The 20842-nt window shown below is 65.3% G+C and overlaps 1 protein-coding gene across 7 annotated transcripts in view; it reads right to left on the bottom strand.

The window, feature by feature from the left end:
• Nucleotides 1-1222: 1222 nt before the first annotated feature.
• MAD1L1 (mitotic arrest deficient 1 like 1) overlaps nt 1223-20842 on the bottom strand; it is a 176071-nt gene continuing 156451 nt past the window's right edge. For all 7 annotated transcript variants that reach the window (XM_053926021.2, XM_053926019.2, XM_053926018.2 and 4 more), the window contains 2 exons: nt 14535-14725; nt 1223-1697 (listed from right to left, as the gene is read on the bottom strand). In XM_053926021.2, coding sequence (XP_053781996.1) covers nt 1539-1697; nt 14535-14725 — 350 coding nt within the window. In that variant the 3' untranslated portion in view covers nt 1223-1538. The remainder of the gene's footprint in view (nt 1698-14534; nt 14726-20842) is intronic.

The following is a 20842-nucleotide window of genomic DNA, read 5'->3' as shown; positions in this document are numbered from 1 at the left end:
CGACAGGGACCCCAAGTTGGGGACCATTATGGCACGGGGACTTGAGCCCCCGGGGGTCACATCACATGCAGAGTCAGGGTCAGTGGGCCAGAAAGAGGGGCCTGAGAACCTGTATTTCCTCCCAGGCCCTGGTCCACGGTCTGTACTCCGAGTCATGAGGGGCTGGAGGAGACCCCGGCGGCGGGGACCCAGGGGTGAGGTGGGGGCCGGGAGAGCCCTGCCACACACACACCGAACCCAGCTCCCTCCTGGCAACCGCAGCTCACTGCCGCGGCACTAATCCCTCATACTCAGTCATGAGAGCTTAAACCACTTAGCATGGTTCCCGCTAATGAGCTGGCAGACGTGGGGCTCTGCCAGAACCAGCGCTCTCTGGGGCGGGCCTCTGGGATGCGGAGACCACAGCCCGCGGGCCCAGCAGCCCCTGTAGGCTCCCCCTAGTGGCTCCCTCTTTGCCCAGTGGGCAGTCAAGAGCTGTCCCACCCACGTGCCAGGACACCCCTGCCCCCCGGCCAGCTGGGGGTTAGCGCTGGGCCACCTGGACACACCTTGCCCCAAAGGCTGGCTGCTGCCCCGTAGGGCTGAGGAGGGCTGCACCCCAACCCCCACCTCCCAGCCTTGGGCCACTCGTCCCCAGAGGCGGCAGGCGCCACCAGGGCAGGTCTGGGGCTCAGACTGAGCACAGGGTATGGTCTGCGGACCTGGAGTCCCAGACACCCCACCCGCCCGCCCCCAGAACACCTCACAGAGCACAGCAGCCTGCCTGTGCTGATGCAGCCCCCCTGCCCCCGGGTCAGAGCAAGGCCCCCTGGAGTCACCTGGCTGCCTGCGACGAGGCCCCGGCGCCATGGTGGGAGGACCGTGGTCCCGAGGGCACTGAACGAGGAACACGCTGGGGTCGCAGGGTCGACGGCCTCTCCATGGGTGCCTGGGCTCCGGGAGAACCCCCTGTACTGTGAGGGGCCAGCACCCGAAGCTGCAGGGTCAGGGTCGTGGGTCCCGGTGGCAGGTGGGGAGCCTGGGGCGGGGCCGAGAGTGAGAGCGCAGGCTCTGGGGGCAGATGCGGGGCTGCCCCGGCTCCCTCTCCTCTGCCCGGACCAGTGGCCCCAGGATTGCCTCCACTGTCCCCCACCTCTCTGGGGCCTGGGACTGCATGAGGACCGTCCCCCAGGGCCAGGCTGAGCTCAGCGGAGGGAGCCCGTCAGCTCGGGGGACCAGACACATACACGGTGAGCAGGCCGTGGCCAAGAAGGAACTTTATTTCATAGGAGTCAGAGGCTCCATAGGAGCCCACAGGTCTGGCCATCAGGCTCCAGAAGGGCGGGCTCGAGCGGCGCTTGGTGGGCTGCTGCAGGCGGCAGGAGAGGGGGCCGGGAGGGGGCGAGCGCACCGGCCTGTGCAGCCCTGCGGGGCGTGGCTGGCCCCATGCCTTCCTGCTGCTGTCTCGGCAAGGGAGGCTCTGGCGGTGCCACAGGCAGGGCTCCTGTGCAGCCCAGTCCCACCTTCACAGCCGAGGGTGTGGCCAGGGGGAGCCTCAACTAGGCCAGGGTCTGGCGGCCAAAGAGGTCGAGGGTGAGGGCGCTGAGGAAGGCGGGGATGCTGTCTTGCCGCAGCAGGTGCAGCTCGATGAGCTCTGGCACCGTCCGCGAGAACTCCGTCTCCAGCAGCTGCATCGTCGCGCCCGAGGGCCCCGTGGCCTGCAGGGTGGCGGGAGACAGGGGTTAGCTCGGTGGTGACCCGGCACGTCTCCCATGGGCCCCTCCATCGGCAGGACAGGGCGGAGCCAGGAGGCTAGGGTGCGTGGGGAGGCCGCGGCCTGCTGCCCCGGCTCCCTGGGTTGTGGGTCGGCCCGCGGCCTGTCAGTACGCGGAGCCTCAGCGCAGCTCAGCACAAACTGCTTTAAATAAAAGTACAGGAACCATGCTGACCCTTCCCCAGGAAATCCTTTCGTTTCTGCCTCCTGCTTTCGATCTGGGTTTCCCCCCAAATGGCAGGGGGGGAGGCGCTCCTGAGCCAGGCGGGGGTGGGCACTGCGGTGGGGACACTGTGGTGGTGACCGTGCTGCCCTGTTCACTCAGCCCACACCAAGGCAAACCCAGGGTCTGGGACCAGCACCCCCACCCTGTCAGAAGGTCCTGTCCCCATGGGGCCGGGGCTGCCACGTCACCAGCGGCGCCACTGTGCGAGGCTGGCCATCCGTCTCTGCTTGGCACGCTGCCACACTCAAAATACCACCCGATCCCTCGTCCCTCGTAAATCACTCCAATTAAGGCTGCTCACTTAGAACCAGGGTACAATTTTTTAAAGAGAAAAACTGCCCGGTAAGACGCGTTGGCTGTGGCTGGGTCTGGGGGGGCTGACTATGTCTCTGCTTCCCCTGCCCCAGCGCCTGCAAGTGACAAGCTGTGGTGTGGCCTGCAGGCCCCCATGGGGACGGAGACGCACAGCCCGCACGGCGGAGGGAGACGCGCTCTGTGTGGTGGGTGCAGGCACCTGCACAGGCCCGCATCTGCAAAGCCTGGCATTTACTGCCCTGCCCCGACTGCCCTCCCCTCCCTCTTCAAGTTAAGCCCACAGTCTTGTTCACGGCCAGCCCAACACCCGGCACCGGGGCTGCGATGTTCCCTCTACTGCTGTGACCCTCTGACTACAGTCTGCAGGCACCATGTGGGGCACCGTGGCCGGTGGTGTCCACACCCAGGCTCCAGGGGCCAGGGACTGCCCGGGCCTCAGCCTGCTCCTGGAGGAGCCGGCTCTCCCGGGCCTCCAGCGTCCACAGGCTGATGCCCGCCAGGGCCTCGCCCTCAACCTCCACGCTGCGTGAGCCCCTTGGGGCTGCGCTGCGGTTGTGCGTGGTCGCACACGCCCTTGCACTCTCACACTCGGTACAAGTCTTCCGCTGAGGAAGGCGTGGAAGGGTGGCGATGCAGGTCCCGGCAGAGGGCAGGGCCGGTTCGCTGAGGTTTCCTCATGCCCGGACGGCCACTGTGACCGCACGGCGCCCACACCGTGTCTGCAAGCGGAACAGCTCTGAGAGTGGGGAGGAAGCACCACAGCATCCCTGATGCCGCCAGTGCAGACGCCTGGGCCACCCTGTCGGCCAGGACGTGTGACCTCTGACTGTGGGGGCGACGCCTCACGCCCACCCATCAGTCTTCCTCCCAGAATGCCCCCGGCTCCACGGGAGACTGCCTCTGTGGACGCTCCCTGTCCTCCTGCGCCCCCCACTGGCGGGGCAGCTGGAGGTGCCACGCATGCTGGGGTCAGTGCCGGGCTGCCGCCCCTCGCTCTTCGAGGGCCAAGGCCTGTGGGGCCTCCTTCACGTGCACCTGGGACTCGCTGTCACGCCCATGCAGGACGGCCCTCTCCCTCAGCTCCGCTCCAAGGGCTCCTGCTGCCTGATGGCCCTGTCCCAGTGCCACACGGGCCACCCTGGCCCTCTGCTGAGTCTGCCAGCCCATCCTGGCCACTGTGAAAGCTTGGTGTCCCTCCCTGTCAGTGAGGCCTCCTCACCCCAGAGGCCGGGCCAGGGATGACTCCCCCAAAACTCTTCCCGATGCTGCGCCCCACAGGGCACCTTGCACACTCTGTCCAGGACCGGCATCCCTCAGGGTAGCGGACACAGGCAAGGCCACACTTCTGTGGGCCCTGGTGCCTGCGCAGGTGGACCCAAGGGAGGCGGACGCTGCCGCACGATGAACAGGCAGAGGGACACGTGGCAAGTGGGTCGGGACGACTTGGACAGAATGCTGAGGACGGAAGCAAAAGGCATGTCCAGCACGGGAAATAGCTCACCCAATTATTCCTGCTTAATTGTGCTGAGAACAACGTCCAAATGCGGCGCGTTCTAATTACCCCAGCGTTGTCGGAATTCACGTCCCCGCCAGGGGTGACCTTTTCCCGGAGCGGCTGGTGGGGGTGAGGCCGGGCCCGCGGATGCAGAGCGCCCTCCAGCCCACGTTGCTGCCATTGCTCTGTCTACACGGCGCCCGCGGTGCTCTAGACCCACGGGCAGCTGCCGCGGGCGCTGGGGCACTCAGGGGCCCTTGGGCTCCCCCGCCCCAGATAGGCCCTGCCACCGAGAAGCAGTTTTCCGAGGAGCTCCCAGGGCCACACAGCCGTCCAGGGAGCCCTGTGGCTGGAGTCTGAGACCCGGCCCCCCCCCCCCCCCCCCCCGCCTCCTCCTCCTGTGTCGCCGCCCTGAGCCATGGCTTCCTCACTCTGGTCGGGACATGGACTCCGCGTTCCCACCTCAGAGCATGTGGCAGGCTTCTGGCCAAGATGCAGGGACAGGGACAGGTCTACCTGCTCACCCAGAACAGCCAGAAACATGGGACCCAACCTACGCAACAGTGGTCTCCAGTCCTGGGCTCAAGGGAGCAAAGGGCCCTGGGGTGCCCTGCTGGCCCCGTGGGAGACTCCCAGGCAGGGTAGGGGGTGTGGCTAGGCAGAGCCGGTGGACGCTCTGGGCTGGGGAGACAGAGCCAAGAGTTTGGGGAGACACAGGTGGCCAGAGGGCATAGGACAGAGTACTCGGAGGGGAGACAGGTGTAGAGAGAGGACCGAGCAGAGAGTCCCTGCTGAGTACCGGCCAGCACTCTGGTGGGAGAGACCCGCGGGGCACAGCCAACGCAGGGCACAGCCAACACGGGCACAGCATGTGGCGCCGCCCAGTGGGGAGCAGCGCCTGTCCCCCACCAGCCGCCCCGCCAGCCGCATGGCCACGTGGCGTGGAGAAGCAGGCAGGTCTCAGTGTCGGCAGAGTCAGCCTCGCCTCCGTGAAGCTCTGGCCCTGCCACAGTCCCCAGCGAAGGTCTGCAAGCGTCACACTGTCCCGAGCAATCAGCCGCACCTGCGAACAGGCTCCAGAACAGCCACAGGAAAGGAAAACATCCAGTCCCCACCCAGGTGGCGTTCACCACGCGTAGCGTCCGTCAAAGGTGACAGGCACGCAGCAAAGTGGGGACCACAGCCAGGAGAAAACCAGTCATCTGAGACCCATACGGAACCGACACGGGTGGCAAAGTCAGATGACACTAAGTCAGTTGTTGTAGCTTCATCCCACGTCAGGAAAGCCAGCATCGGGCAAGACAGGAGCCAAACCAAACCTCCCCCACAAGCGCCGTGGGCGGGCGTGGCGGTGGGTCAGACGCTGCCAGGCCATGGGGAGGACGGAGGGAGAAGAACGGAGGGAGAAGAACGGAAGGGACAGAGAAGTGTGTCAGAGAGTAGTAGGGGGGACACGCTGCGCGTGCACGGGGAGCCCTGCCTTTGGCAGCCACACCTCATCGCCTGACCCCCAAGTGCGCCGTGCTTCTGACGTAGGAATTGGCATGGTGGTTGCCGTGACCCGGGCTGCATCACAAGAGACGGTGACACCTGCCTGTGCGAGGGGAGCCACCACATCACAGGGCGCCGAAGGGGCCTCCAGCCAGAAGCCCGTGAGGAGCTGGGGGCTGCCCACGCCACAGGGCGGGCGCCAGAGCCACCCCCCCAGAGGGGACTTGCAGAGGCGAGTGCAGCCAGTTCAGATGCCGTGTGCGCAGGGACCCGACCTCCGGAAGCCAGGAGCCACTCCGAGTGGGGGTGGTGTCTTATTTAGTGACAGATGAGCAATGCAGGAGGACAGAAGTACACGAGAGACACGTCCCCCAGCACGTGAGATGTGGCGAGACCATCCGCTGGCAAAGCCACAGAACTCTGCATGGCCCGGGCACGGCCACCCACCTCAGAGAAGAGCCACCTCAGGCCAGTGGCAGCAGGTCCCGCCGTCGGACTAACCGAAAAGGTGACAAGTGGGCCCCACGCCAGCAGCAGGGAAGGTTGATGCGACGTTGGCGAAAGGCAGGGCTCCATGGCGCTGACACCGAGGACGCCTGACCTCGAGGAGCAGGGGCACCTCGGGTACCAGGGTGTGTGTCCACCCTACAGGACGAGAGCCCGGCCCCCCAGCCCCAGCCAGCTGCTCTGATGGGGCTTCAGCTGGTGTGGCCTCACCCTGCCCAGGGCCCACAGGTGCTCTTCTGGGGGCTCCAGGGTGTGGAGGGAGGGTGCCGGGAGGTGGGGACCCAGGACTGGAGCCAGTGCCCCCGCACGTGGTGACTCGGAGGCTGCCCCCAGCCTTCCCACCACTGGGGGCCGGGGACACGCCTTCCCACCCCACTGTCCGGGACACAGGCAGTTGGCACCTGCCAGGAACCATGGGTGCTCCTGGCTGAGGTCTCGGAGCCAGGCCTGACGTCACCCCTAGCTCAAGCCCCTGCATCCCTGCCACAGTCTTTGGCCTGACTGCCCACTCCCTCCTCTGGCGTCGGGTGGCTCCATCTGCAACCTGCCCTGTTCGTCATCTTTGGCTGAAGATCCGATCATGAAAGGGAATTTTCTTTCTCCTTTTTTAATTAGTGCCTGGTAATATCACCAGGCTGTGAGTTTATGGCTTTGTAGATCTTGTGTTTCTGACACTAATTACTCACAAAGGCTTTTTCGGCTGCATTCAACTCTGCAACTGCCACGCTGGCAATTAGGCGGCGGCAGGTCTCACAGCTCGTAAAACGGTCGTCCACCTGCGCCCGGCCACCACCGCCGCCCCATGGAACCCAGCTGTTCGAGCCTCCAGCCCCGAGGCCGAGGGGATCTGCCCAGGGCCCCGGCCCTCAGCCGCAGGCTCGCACAGGCAGCAGGGAGGCAGCTAGAGGTGGGTGCTTCGCCCACGGCTCCTGAGGCTGCCTCCCCCCCCCCCCGCCCCCCACCCCGGCCAGCATTCCTGGAGCCACCTGGGACACATAGCCCGCCTCCCACAGCTGCATTCTCCGCCCCAGCCTCCCTCCCCAGGCTCCCGGCGAAGCAGAGCTGGAGTCAGGGCACTGAGGGCAGGCCGGGGCCGCGCTAGCTGGATGACAGGTCTGCAGAGGGGACACTGTGTCTGGGCTCCCCAACATGTGCGCCTGGGACACAGGGAGAACCCCTGGAGCCCTCCAAGGGCAGGACCCCTGGGAACTCCCTCCCATGGTTTGCGTCATTTGAACTGGCAGGATGGGGCACTGTGGTCCCTCCTTGCTCTTCCTGGCAGAACCTGGAGGTGCTCTGATGGACAGGAAGTCAACCCCCCCACCCCCAGCCCGCTCCCCCGACCAGCAGAGCTGGCAGCACAGCGCTGGCGGAGCAGACCTCACCGGGTTGCGCCCAGGCTCCCTTCGCGACAACTGGTCAGGCATCGTTCAATGTTCTTTACTGCAATTCTATTTTAAGAGGCACTGAAAACATCTCGCTGCCAAAGCGCACGGTTCCCACTGGGCTTCCCTCCCAATAGGAAGGAGTCGGACACAGAGCCGGGGTGGGGACTCGGGCTCCAGGCTGGTTTCCAAAGTGGCAGGTTTGGCCAGGACTGGCCTTCTGAGAGAAGGCGAGGAGACCCTGCTTCAGACGCAGTTGTGGGCTGTGCAGGGGGCCAGCTGTGACGAGCCTGGGGTGACGGGCACCTCCCCTGGTTTCCGTGTCTCTGCCCCCCACCCCCATCCTGCTGCCTCAGCAGAGCTTTGGGTCTCTGTGGGCGCGGGGCCCGTGCACACCACAGCAGAGAGGTGCCCTGACCGTGGAAACCGCAGCCGGAACATTCATGAAGATCGGCACAACTCCACCATGACTGTGAAGGCAGCTGAAGAGCTGCCACTTTGGGACCTTGGCTGTATTGGTGGCTGGGCCCTGCCGGTGCCCTGCACGGACCTGCCGTGACCTTCAGGGTGACCGGCTCACAGCTGGGCTCCGGAAGGAGCCTGGGTGGGGCCAGCGGAAGTGGAACCCCTAGGTGGGGCCACAGGACGGGCGGGGAGCGGGAGCTGGGCCAGAACGGGGAAGGAGTCTGCATGGCTGTGCACGCAGGGCCTTTCTGCAGTGCTGGGGGCTGATGCCCCAACACATGCTCACCCCCTAAGGCACAGGGCAGGGTCGGAAGGTCTGGAAAGCCAGGTCCCAGGTCCTCTTCCTCCAGGGCTGCGCCCAGGATGGCCTGGCGTGGCTCAGCACAGGATGGGTACACTGTGAGCTCAGGCGCTCTCATGGCCTGTCCCCCTCCTCTGCGAACAGGGGGGCCAGACAACCGCCCCGCAGGCTGCTGTCAGCCCGCACGGTCAGGGAGCTGTGGGTGGGCTCAGAGCCAGGGTCCCTGTCTTCTCCACTCAGAGCTGAGTGGCAGAGCAATGAGGGTGGGGTGAGGCTGTGTTGATGCCCAGGGCTTGTCTCACCACTGCTGGGCTGCCTACCCAGAGAGCACATGGGCGCAGGGTGCTGGGCAAGGGGGTTGGGCAGCCCCACGACTTACTCCCAGCCTGCCTGCAGCTTCTCTGATGCAGAGACGGGGCCCTGCGCTCTGAAGTGCGACTTGATCCGCACAGGCCGTGTGCGGAATGCTAACACGGGAGCAGCAAAAGGCTGTGACCTTGGCCGAGGAGACAGCCCTCGCCAACTCCTCCAGTTGCGCTAGGGCAGTGAGTCAACAAACCACAAAGTGACGGCCCGGAGCCCACAGGGCCACTGATCTCAGGCTCACGGGAAGGAGCCGCCGACCTGCCTGTCCTCTGACTCTCGGGGGTTCTTGAGCCAGGAGAGGGGTCCGGCAGGCCCCATACCCCAGGTCCACAGAGAGGCTGCTGCCGCCCTGGGCAGAGGCGTGCGAAGTCGCACTCTCTCCACCGTCGGATGGCAGCCACGATCGCAGAGGCCAGCAGGCGGGCTCCGCTGCACTGTGAAAGCAACAGGCAGATGGAGCCGTCATTGAGCCTGGGGACTCGCCCTAGGTCATCGGTGCCTGGGACTGTTGGAGAAGCCACAGAGCAGGGGACAGACGGCGGGAAGATGGTGCCTTGTACACTGCAGGCAAACGGGCACGCCCTCTGGATCCACCCCAGCACCAGTGCCGCCTCCCGGTGGCCGCCCACATCCTTCAGCCACCACTGGCTCTCGCTCTGCGGGGACTCCCAACGCTGTGGGCAGTTGGGGCACAGCCTGGGCAGGGGGTGGGATGGCATGTCACCACCAGGGTGGGCCCCCAACACACCGGAGTCCTTCATACCCAGGGTGCCCCCAGCCCACAGGGCTGCTTGGAACCCAGGGCCAACATGGGACCTGCGAGGGTCCAGCACAGGAGGAGGCCGCCGGGCCAGGAAGTGATGGCCTGGACCTGGGGATGACCTGCGCCAAGGTCCGGGCTGTCCGTTGTTCCACAGACCCGAGAGGGCCGCTCCCTCAGTGCCCCAGAGCCCGCCCAGTGCCCTGCGCCTCCCTGACCCCCCCCCCCCCCCCCCGTTCCCTCCGGACTGGGGAACCGAGGGAAGCGCCTCGATCTCTGCAGACACTCCTCCGGCTGAGCGACCCCTGTGTGCAGGACGGCGTGCGGGAACACCCCCGTCCCATCAGCACCTCGGCCGCTGTGGGCGGCTGCTGGTGTGCAGGCCTGTTTCAGGGGGTGTGGGTCGTGCTGCGGGGTCTTCCCGTCCTGCTGGTAGCTCTGCATTTTCATTAAAAAAATCCAAAACACACTCTGGAATTGATTTGCTCCTTGGCCCCAGGAATGGAATACAAATCATCTCCCCACAACACACACCTGGCAGATGTCCTCCAGTGACTCAGTTTCAGGAGTGGCCCTTTAAAGGGCTAGGATGTCCCCACCTGTCCTGGGAAAGGGACACTGCTCTCCTCCTTGGGGGTGTTTGGAAGCCACAGACCTTCCCTGACTTTGGTCTGTTCTTTGCTGTCGAGGAGGCAGCAGGTCCCCCCGGGACATGACCTGGCATGTGGGAAGCACTGACCCCGGCTGGCTGCAGAGCAGGCATGGGGGGCTGGCAGGGCCACAGGGGCCTCAGGGGGCGGGATGCACAGGAACAGGGCTGGCACCGGGCGTGGGTGTCATCGTGTCCATTGGGCTGGGAGGGCTCAGCAAGGTGACTTAAGGACCCAGGTGGGCAGGAGAGCCTGTTGCCACCCCCCAAACCTCACACAGGGGCGCGGAGCGCTGGCCCCAGCGCGGTCTGGGCAATGGGACGGACTCACGGGGAGTTCCACCAAGGGGTCTGCAGGACGACAGCCCCGGACATTTGTCTCCAGATGCGTTTGGGAGGGAAAGGGGGACTCTAACAAGGCGCTGTGGGAGGTGCTGCATCAGGAGCGGCCACGTCTCTCTCGCCCGGCATCTGCAGCCACGCCACCCAGTGGGCCGCCCTGCAGCTGGCAGCTCTGAGCTCCTCAGAAGGATGGGGGGCACCTGCCACGGGTCCCTGAGTGAGGCTCTGGATCCACCAGCCAGGAGGGGCTGGGACCTCTCAGGTTGGCATGGTCCACTGCCCAGCACCGCACCGCCACCCCCGCCCCTGCCAGGTCACTCCACACTGGCTGAGGCCCCCGCATGGCTGCTGCTCAGAAGGGAGGGCCGGGGGGCGGCTCTTGGCAGCTGCTGCCCCTGAACCTTTCCCGACAAACTCGAAGGCACAGAACAGGCCACTGTGCTTCCAACAGCACAAGGGCAGCGCCCTCGAGTGGCCCGAATGCCCCAGGGTTAGATGCCCAGTGAGGTCCTGGTGGGGAGGGGCCTTGGAGCGACGCCGCTATCTCAGGGGGGAGGGCCTGGCTGCCTCACCCCAGGGCACTGCAGTCTGGACCCTGCAGTGGAGACGGGTAGGAGGAGACGCTGGGCTCTGCTCCACAGGCTCAGCTTGGGGACCCCCGGTCCCCGTTTCCCCCATCAGTCCAGACACTCAGGCAGTGCCTGGGACACTGGCCTGGGGCCAGGGCAAGGCCCTGGGGCACAGCTCCTGCCTGCCCTGCACCTGAGCAGGGCCCAGACCGTCTTCCCCGTGTCCATTAATTATGACAGGGTAAACATCAGCGTTCTGGAAAACTCACGTTTCCAGGCAATTGCTTTTTTAATAGATTGGCTAGCATTTAAAATCTGATTTAATTCAGCTTGACCTTCCTCAGCACGGGGTCGGGCTGAGTGCGGGGAGCCCATTCCTGGAGCCCATCATTAACGCGGGGACCCCGGAGCACACTCCGCTTCCCGGGAGCCACAGCTGCCTCTCTGCCAACACACGGCTCGGAGTGGGGGCAGCGGGGTGCCAACCCCCACAGGCCCTGGAGGATGCCATGAGAAGTGCAGAGAGCCCAGAACTCTTCTGGCCAAGCACACGAGCCCAGTGACAGGTGTGTCACAGCTAGCCACTGTCCCCACAGGCCAGTGATCGGAGGGCCACCCGCCCTGCCCACAGCTCTGGCGCTGAGACATCGGCTGATGCCACGGGCAGAATGCCGTACCCCACACCCTCGTCACACTGCCCCCGGCCGCTTCCCACGCCTTCCTGTCCTGTGCCTTCATGTGTGCGGGCCCCTAGCCTGGGCCCTGCCTCCCAGCGAAATTCTTGTTCTTCAGTGGCCACCTCAAATTCCGCTCCTTCTGGGAAACCTCCCAGAGCTTCAGGGAGAGCCAACCACTTCCTCCTCCTCCACTCTTCTGTCAGCCACCCACCCACCCAGCCACCTACCTGTCTACCCACCTGTTCATCCATCCACCCATCCACCTGTCCATCCACCCATCTCCCCACCTGTCCATCTGTCCACTCATCCACCCACCTATCCATTCATCCACCCATCTGTTTCTTCCATCCATCCATCCACTCTCTGACCCTCTGACTACCCATCCTTCCATCTGTCCAGCACCTACCCTCCGAGGCTCACCGAGGGTCTGCTACCTGTCGGTGCTGCTCTCGGCACGCAGGGCACAGCCGCAGCTCATCAGATGAGAGCCTGCGCTGGCAGAGCGCCTGCGGTCTAATGGGACAGACGGAGGGAGGGGCCACTGGGGCCTGCAGAGTCGGGATCTCCGTGCAGAGGGGACGGTCGTGAAAGACTGTCCTCGGGGTGACCTCAGAGCAGAGCGCTGGGTAAAGCAAGGGAACGAGCTGTGGGACCCTCAGGGCCCAGGGGGTGGGAGAGGTGGGCTAGGTGCCCAGCAGCCAGTAGGCCTGCCCTGCACTCCGGGGGCCCGTGCGGGAGGTGCTGGGGCTGGAGAGGGGCGCGTGGGGCCTTCTGGCGAGCAGCACCAAGCCTGGCCCGAGGCGGCACAGCAAGTGCTGGGGACCAGCAACCCCGGAGCACGGGCTGTGCGTGGGAGGAAGTAGCAGTGCTGCCTCTGCCTGGTTGCTGGTGCCTTCCACACCCCCTGCGGCCCGGGGCGGCCTGGCCCCCAGCCTCCCGCTCAGTCCCCGCTCTTGCCTGGACGGCACTCACAGGCGGCCCCAACTGCAGCTGTGGCTGGGGGCCCCTCGCCTTCCCAAGGACTGCTCCTGGAGACATCACGACCCTGCCCCACAGGACCCGGCCTGCTGTCCAGACGAGGCCGAGTTCCCCTCCACAGCCATGCCGTCCTCTCTGCCTGCCTGGATGGAGGTCAGCCCAGCCGAGGGCTTGAGGGGCCAGGCAGGGAGGGATGAGTGGCCCTGGCAGCCCTTCCGTCGCCCAGGGTGGACATGCGATCCTCCTCTCTGAGGGCCCCACTACCCTGGAGGCCTGGGCCTCGGATCCGTGGTCAGAGTAGGGGTGGAGGTTGCGGGTGGTTCTGTGCATGGCTGGTCTGGGGGGGCTAGACGGCTGTGTCACAGACAGCTTGCCGCCCGTGCTTCTTCTGGAAGGAGCAGCGTTTCTGCAGGCTGGGGGGTGTGTAGGGTCTGGGGGAGCTAGCTGCGTCCACAGGAACCCTTCCTGGGCTGGCGGCCCGGAGGGCAGAGCCTGGCGGGGCGGCTCAGCTGCAGCACCAGATGTGGGGACAGCCCTGGCCCTGATCCAGGCCAGGCTCAGGGACGAGGAGGCCGAACGAAGGGCTGGCTCGCACAGAGCGGCCTGAGTGCCCCCGGGGCCACCGTGGGTCCTGCTGGCTGCTGCGCCGACAGAGAGGCTCTCGGAGCTGCTTAGAGGAGCTGCACGCGTAATCGCTAAGAACGTGGGCGCAGCCCGGATGTCCTTCAGCAGGTGAAGAACGGACAAGCTGTGGTCCCTGCAGATGGCAGAGCGTTGTTCAGTGGCAAAAGCAAAGAGCTGTCAGCTGTGAGAAGACAGGGAGGGACCGTGACCGCACACCAGTAAGTGACGAAGCCCCTCTGACAAGGCTGCGTGCTGTGTGATGCCTGCTCGGGGACCTTCTGGAAAAGGTGAAGCTGTGGGGACCGTGAGGAGATGGGGGTGGACAGAAGTTCAGGGTCTGCAGGGCGTGGGGACCGCAGGGGACTGAGAGCTGTGCAGCTCTGGCACAGGAGGTAGCTGCGCATGCCTGTCAGCACAGGCTCACGGCACCTCCCCCACTGAGGTCAGTGTTGTTGGGAGCAGCGAGATGACAGGAGGGTCACTGACACCCTCAGTTGCGGCCCCTGGGCAGAGGTTTCCTGCCAGGAGGCTCGCCAGCTCCAGAGGGGCCCTCTGGGTGCCCGGCAAGTGGGAGGTTCCCCAGGGGCCCCATGATGGGGCTGGGAGGCTCAGGGCCCCGGGCTGGGGTTGGGAGGAGGATGTGCTCCGAGGCCAGGCTCCGGGGGGCCTCGACTGTGGGGACGGTGTGCACGCACTAGCACCAGGCTGGTAGGCAGCGGACACCATGGCCTCCGGAGACCAGTGCTTTCTGCCAGCAGAAGCGGAGGAGGGAGGCTGCCGGTGGGCAGCCAGGAGCCCCAGTGGCGTGCCAGCCCCCGCTCCTTCGACTCCCTGCAGGAGGGTCAGGTGGGTGTGGAGGGTCAGTTTGCGGAAGGAGGAAAGCAGGACTCTACGGTCTTGACTCTGCTACTTTGTCCCTCAGCCACTGCCAGCCACCCACCCGGAGCTGGAGCAGAACCTACACATGGGCTGCCAGGGTGCCTGGGGTCCCCGGGGGCCAGAGCATAGATGGGGACCCCCAGCCCACACATCGCAGACCGCCCACCCTTCGTCCGCCATGGAGACCCGGCCAGGAGGGAGGGTGCACCTCAGTCCTCCAGGGCCACCCGCCTCCCTCACAGGCTCTGTCCCCCACGGCGGCGGCAAGCCCCTCCTGCGCCTGGCATGGGCCTGCCCCCAGCAGCCGGCTGTCCAGCACGGATGCCAGGGCCAGCCAGATGACGCACCGCGGAGCTTGCGCCCTCTTGCCAGACTGGTGCTGCCCTGGCTTCTCATCACAGGCACGCGGCCCGAGGCCCAGCTGCTCTGACAGCACCCAGGGCAACTCCCGGCCCCACACCAGCTTCCTCCCTGGTCCTTCGGTCCCTGTGGGCACTGCCGCCACTGGACACAGCCCAGCCTCGTGCCCTTGCCTTCCCCTGGCTGGGCGATGCATTCACAGGTGTAAGTATCACCACAAAGCTAGCTCGTAGTGGTCCTGTGCCGTGTCCAACAAGGTGCCCAGCTGCTTTTCAGAGGCGACAGCCAAACCCAGGCTGTGCAGCGGACACAATGTGGTGGAGAGAGCGCAGACCCCCAGTACCACCCAGGCCACGGGCCGGCCCCCCCGAACGAGAGCCCCGCCCGCCCACCTTGAAGACGAGGCAGTCGTCCTTGCGCTCGGCGTACATGGACGTCAGCCGGTACTGGCTCTCCCTAGTGATGTCGATCTGGTAGCCCGTGAGCGTGTAGCAGACCTTCCGGAACTCCTGGATCTTGGTCTGGAAGACCTCCTTGAGCCGCTGGTTTTTCAGCTCGGCGCTCTCCACCTGCTTCTTCAGCTCTGTGGAGAGAGGGGGAGGTGAGCTCACAGGCCTCGGAAGCGGCAGGGTACTTGGGTCCGAGGTCATGGACCACAGGGCGATGGGGAGGGATGCCTGCCACACCTCAGCACCCTTGCCGTGTGAGCTCAGGCACTGAACGGAAAGGTGTGCTGACCGCACCTGGCTGCTTGTGGTCACAGCAGTGATGGGATTCTTCTTAAAGCAGTGACTAAGGAAGAGGGCAACGCTGACCGCCAGCTACTGCTGGCTCCGAGCTCTGGACGCACACCTGGCTCATTTCCTTCTAAAGGCTCAGCTCTTGGCAGGCCCTGGGGAAGGGCCTGTATCAGGACGGGAAGGGTGGTGGGGGCCAGCCTGACCCCCGACACAGCCTCAGATGGGCTTGAAGGAGGCACTGCTGGACGAATGGGTCAGCTCTGCAGTCCTGGGTCCCGACACCCCAAGTGGGTGACTGACAAAGGCTCCCAGTCCGCAGGAGTCCCTGCCGCCAGGGCCCGCATGGAGAAGCAGTGAGGGGAGGGGTCTGGAGGCAGAGGTCATTGGGAGATTTTGGGCCATGCTGTCCAGGGGTTCCCTTGCCGGCCACCTAGAGACCATAGGCTCCCACAACATGCCCCGGGCCACCTGCCACTGCTGCACGGTTTATGGCCGCATGGGGACACACCAACTGTGCAAAGCCGGCAGGCGGACTCACGGCGATTAGCATGAATCCTCACCCAAGGTGCCTTCCCAGTAATTAAACCTCGATTTATCGCCCGCTAATTAGTGAGGCTGGCTCACTTAAACACAGATGCAGTGGTCTCTGGAGCCAGGTGCTTCCTGGAGCTCCAGTCTGGAGCTGGACGCGGAGCCCCTCCAGGCCTGGGGCTGCCCCGGGCAGGGCAGGAGGGAGCCCTGTGGGCTGAATCCCAGGACCGCCGCTGTGACAGGGACTGTGGTTCCTCAGGCTGAGCCACAGTCCAGCAGGGTCCAGAGGGGCCGCAGGCACGGAGCCACCTGCAGGGGCTGCTGTGAGAACCACACTGGATCTGGGGGCACAGAGGGCCGTACAGGCCCGAGCTCTGCCCGCTGATGGCAGGCGCTCAGTCAGTGACAGGGACGTGAGACTGACCCCCCTGGCTCAGGCAGAACTGTCTGATGCCAGGAGCAACGCCCCCCAGCCTCACGGCCTCTCACGCACTCTGGGACACACCAGGTCCTGAGCAAGCACCCTGGTCTACACTGCCTGCCGCTCTGCTGGCGGCCCGGGCCGGCCCCGTGCTGGCTCCGAGTGAGGAGCCCTGAGCTGGGGCTCTGCTGCTGCCGGCCCCGCACGGCGCACGGAGAGGCTGTGCTGGCACCTGTCCACCTGGCTACGTGCCCAGCCCTCTCCTGCCCCTGTGGTCACCAGCTGCGATGGCCCTGGTGGACCCTGCCATTCTGGAGCTGGGAGCCTCTTTGCTGGGGATGTAGGTGTGGAGCCCTTGAATAACCCCGCAGTCGGACCTCTGTCCCCAGTGCTCACCAGGAGCTGCGGAGCCAGCCCACCCAGGGCGGCCCACCAGCAGGAGAAACCCCCCTGCACAGGAGAAACCCACCGCCCATGCATCCGCGGTGATATTTCACCCCTATCATAGGCTGCATGGCCTGGAACAGATCTCAGGTGTCCAACAGGGAAAATTACATTTCAGTCATAACTGCAGCCTGACCTTGGGGAAGGAAACAGCCCAGTGGCCCCCAGAGATCTTGGTGCTGCCTGTTCCTCAGCTCGTGCCTCCTACAGGTAGGTGGGCTCAGGGTGGGAGGAGGGACCCTGAGGCGGGGATGGGGGAGAGTGCGGCACATGCACTCCTGGGGAGCTGGGCACCAGGCCCCCGGACGCACACCAGGCCCATGTGGTCCTTGGGTCACGAGGCAGGCCTCATACTGCCCTTTGACAGGAGGGAACACAGGGGCCCAGAGGGGGCAGGTGCTCAAGGTGATGTGGCCTTGGGGGTGAAGGGTCCCGACCGGCCTGCCTGGTCCAGGTGAGGAGGGAGACCTCAGTGAAGGGAGGGAGGGCGTGGTACACGGCCCGGCAGTTCAATGGCTCACATACACCTGGATGAACAGTTCACACGATGGTGTGGACCAGACACATAGAAGACAGGCCTTCTGCCCTGGAGATGCTATGATGGCCACCCCGGCTTGACCCTAACCCTAACCCTACTGATCTCGGTGAGGGGCATCGGGACTGAGGGCACGTGGCGGGGAGGGCAGGCAGGGGCTGTGAGGGCGGGGATGGCGTGGAGGTCAAGATCCAGCTTGGCCAGGCTCCTGAACCACACCGGCTGCTGTTGCTGGACACGTGGCCCAGGCCCACTGGCCACACCAGCCTCACCCTCCGTGCAGCCCCCAAAACTGGCCCCCCCTGGGCTCAAGAGGCAGCGGCGAGAGCTCGGTGGATAGGATGTGGAGCCAACATCAACTGACCGCGTCACACAAAGGCTGGCGGGAGAAGCGCACCCTCCCAGGGGAGGGTGTCAGGATGAAGCAGTGTTTGTGGGCTCACGTCTCTGGAGATCGGGTTTCACAGCTGCACCTGGGGCACGGTGCGGTCCTGGCAGGTGGGGGGGAGCAAGTGAGCGGCAGGCAGAGGGACACAGGGCCAGGATGCGTCTGGCCGGACCAGCCTGGTCTTGCAGGCTGCAGCACAAGGCCTCACTGATGGCAGAGCCCGGCTGTGCCTGTTTCACTGAAAGTGCGTGATTCCACTTCCTTCCTATCAGGCTGCGGGCGCGAGGGCAGGGGGCTGGGGCGGTGGTGGCAGGATCTGTTGATCCACCCGTGTGGCCCTGGCCCTCCAGAGAAAGCACTTTCCTCCGGACTCCGCTCACCCCTCGGCACGGTGGGGCCCACACGCAGACAAGACAGCAGTGAGCTGCTTTTCAAAAGATGCAAATGGCCGTGAGGAAGGTGGCCACAGGGTTGGCTTATTCACACCCCTCCTCTCATTGGGCCCGAGCTGTGCCCGCCCCTGAGCCAGGCCAGCAGCCCTGGCCTGTGGCCATCTGGGCTGTGGGCGCAGGGTCGGGCCCTGCATGGACGCTGGCTGACAGCCGGCCAACCCTGTCTGGAGGCTGCATCCTGGGTAGCAGACAGGCCTCCAGCACCACCATCAGCTCCGAGCGCTGGGCACCGGCCTGCCCTGGCCCTCCCTGCAGCTGCTCCCCATTGGTGGGCTGGCCCCACCCATGCCTGAGCCCAGAGGACTGGGACACACGGGCTGGGTGCCCTGTGGGAAGCTGGCTCCTCACAGAGGAGCAGCTCTGAGAGGGGAGCTGAGTGCAGGCTGCAGAGCTGGGCCGGGATGCAGGTGGCCAGGCTCCAAGGCCTCCCTCGGCATCTCGGAGTCGGGGCAGCCCTGGCCCAGGCCTGCCTCAGCAGTGGACCCAGCCCCTGTGCTCTGGCTCCCCTGCCCCCTCTGGCCTGTGCATGCGGGCCCACATCCCTGGACGGGATCCCAGGATCCTTGGGGAAGCTGCTCCCTGTGGCCATCGGGGCCGCAGCCAGCACTCCTCCATCCTGGCTCGAAGGCCCCGCCTCTGGGAGAGGCCTGAGAGGCGCTTGTGTGGCACCGGGTCACCACATTTACCAAGTGTTTGAAATTTCCTTGTGATGGCGTCTCCCCTCCAGGGCACTGTGGGCTTGGGAGGCAAGACCCAGGTCTTCCTGTCATTGCTGTGTCCCCAGAGCCCTGCAGGGAGCCTGGCGGGGAATGCTGCCATTTCTCCACAGACCCCAAGTCACAGCCTGGGAAAGCACTGCAGTCAGGTTAACCAGAGGTGGCCACCTGGCTGCCTCTGAGCCCTGAGTCCGTCTGCCCCAGAGGCTCCCGGGGGGAGGGACAGGAACAGTGCGGGCAGTCCTCTGGAGGTGAGATGCACTTGGAGGAGGGGCCGGGCCTGGGCCACCTGGAGAGCAGGAAGCACAGGGGTGGGGGTGGGGGGGCAGGGAGGAGGAGCACTGGGCTGCTCTGAGGGTCTGTGCTCCTCCTGAATCCCAAGGTGACACGCCACCCTCCCAGAGAGGAGCCGCAAGAGGCTGAGCTGAAGGGAGGGGAGTGACTTAAGGGACAGAACTGATAACTGTCCCACTGTCAGGCCCAGGCCCGCGCTCAGTGAAGGGCGCAGGACCCAGGGTGGGCAGCCCTGGCACCTGTCCTCTTGGCCACTCACTTCCTGAGAAGCCCACCTGCAGGTGGTGATGGGATCCACACCCGGGCAGGGACGGGGCGAAGAAGAGGCCTTGGCAGGAAGTCAAACAGCTGTGTTCCCCGCCCAGCTGACCCAGGGGCCCCATGCAGGTTTCCACCTGTGCTTGGTCACCCACGGTGCCACCCAGACGGGGGTGACGGGCCAGGTGGCTCAGGCTCAGGCTGCTGACTGAGGTCCATTTGTCTCTGTCCAGCAGACCAGCACCAGAGGTGCAGCCCACAGTCCTGAGCCCGGAACGGGCCCACCAGGAACAGCCCAGGGGAGGGCAGTGCCGGCCTCCTGCGCAGAAGCAAACATCAGGGCTACCAGACACTGCAGGGAACGCCTGTGACAGGACAGCTGAAAGAGAGTCAAGCAGCAACCTGGAGGAGAAGCAAGCATGAAAAACAGAAGGAATGCCCACATCTGACGTCACAGGAGGCAGAGAAGAGGGGACGCAGAAGCTCTAATACCATCACGGACTCTAGTGCTCCCGATAAGGTGGGAGACTCCCTGCCCCCTGCCCCCCGCCCAGCGCCCTGCTCAGCAGCACCACGACGGGGTGCAGGTGGCCAACAGAAGGGTTCTGGGAACTGCAACCCAACACACTGGGTCTCCACATGCAGAGACTGCAAGGCACAGGAAAGAGTAATCTCAGGGATTCTACAAGAAAACAGCTGAAGGGAAGGCAACGTCTCGGGGTGAGCGGGTGCGGCCAGATGACACTTAGCACTCTGCGGAGGAGGAGGAAAAGGTACAAATGCTGGTACAATTTCCAAGAGCTGGCACCCAACTGGACCCGTGGCCCTCAGCAGCGCCTCCCAGAGCTGGAGACATGGACAGACAGGGCCTGCAGAGCTCCCGAGGGAATAAGCTCCCACCTGGAGTGGGATGCTTGGTCAAGTCGACCCGTCTGAGAGTGGACAAGGGGCATTCTCGAACACGCAGGGATTCACAGATGGCTTCCCATCTGTCCTCGGCTCCTGGAGGACGTGTCCCTCCCACACAGACCCAGCAAAGAGAGGGGGTCCGGGAAAGCAGAGTCTGGGGAGAGGGCTGGGCCTGAGGCCTGGGCACGCACAGGCCCCGCTGGAGCCAGGGGGACCACAGGAGACAGGAAGGACTGGGGGATGATTCCAGAGGGGCTTGACCTGCGAGTAGGGAACCAGGACATGAACGAGCGAGGGGCACAGGAAGTCTGGGACAAGACAGAACCACCGCCAGCGGGGAACATGACAGAGCAGGGGCCTCAGCGCCAGCAGAGACTCAGCGCAGGGGGCGGCACCCTGGGGGTGCACGCGTGAGTGTGTGGGCCCGCGGGCAGGAGAGAGCCAGAGCCGCACCTGTCTCTCTGGGCGGCGGCTGGGTGGCCTGTGTAGCCCACGCCGATGTGTGAGGTGACTGTGGGCCCCAGGCCGCTAGCCAGGGACCAAGCCTCTGAGACCTGCCCAGGCCGGCACACGGCCCCCGCAGCAGCTCTGTTTAGGAACAGGAAGCAGCTTTTGAAAGGTTCCTCTGGGACTCAGGACAGTCATCTTTCCTCCCGAAATGGGAGTAAGAACACTGGGCCAGCACCGAGGCCTTACGGGCTGTGAGGAAGCAACGGCAAGGACCGGTGCTTCACTGTCAGAGGTGGCTGCCCTCTGGGCCCAGCCGCACCGGCGTGCTTCGGAGCCCGGTGCACGGCGCTCCAAGGGCGCAGTGGAACGGCAGGGACCAGGCTGCCTGGCAGAGGGGGTGCATCTTCCACTTTCCCGAGAGTCTGGACAAGCAGCACCCAGCTCTGCTCAGGCTGGAAGGCAGCCCGTGCACCTCTGACCCAGGCCCTCTGCCTGCCCTCTCAGCTCTGTACCCCCTGCCTCTGCAGCGGGCAAGGGTCGTCGGCAGAGATGCCAACCAGCC

This window comes from Desmodus rotundus, chromosome 6 (assembly GCF_022682495.2).
Source record: "Desmodus rotundus isolate HL8 chromosome 6, HLdesRot8A.1, whole genome shotgun sequence".
Lineage (NCBI taxonomy): Eukaryota > Metazoa > Chordata > Mammalia > Chiroptera > Phyllostomidae > Desmodus > Desmodus rotundus.
The sequence above is the reverse complement of the archived record's forward strand: the minus strand, read 5'-3'. Positions and strand labels throughout refer to the sequence as shown.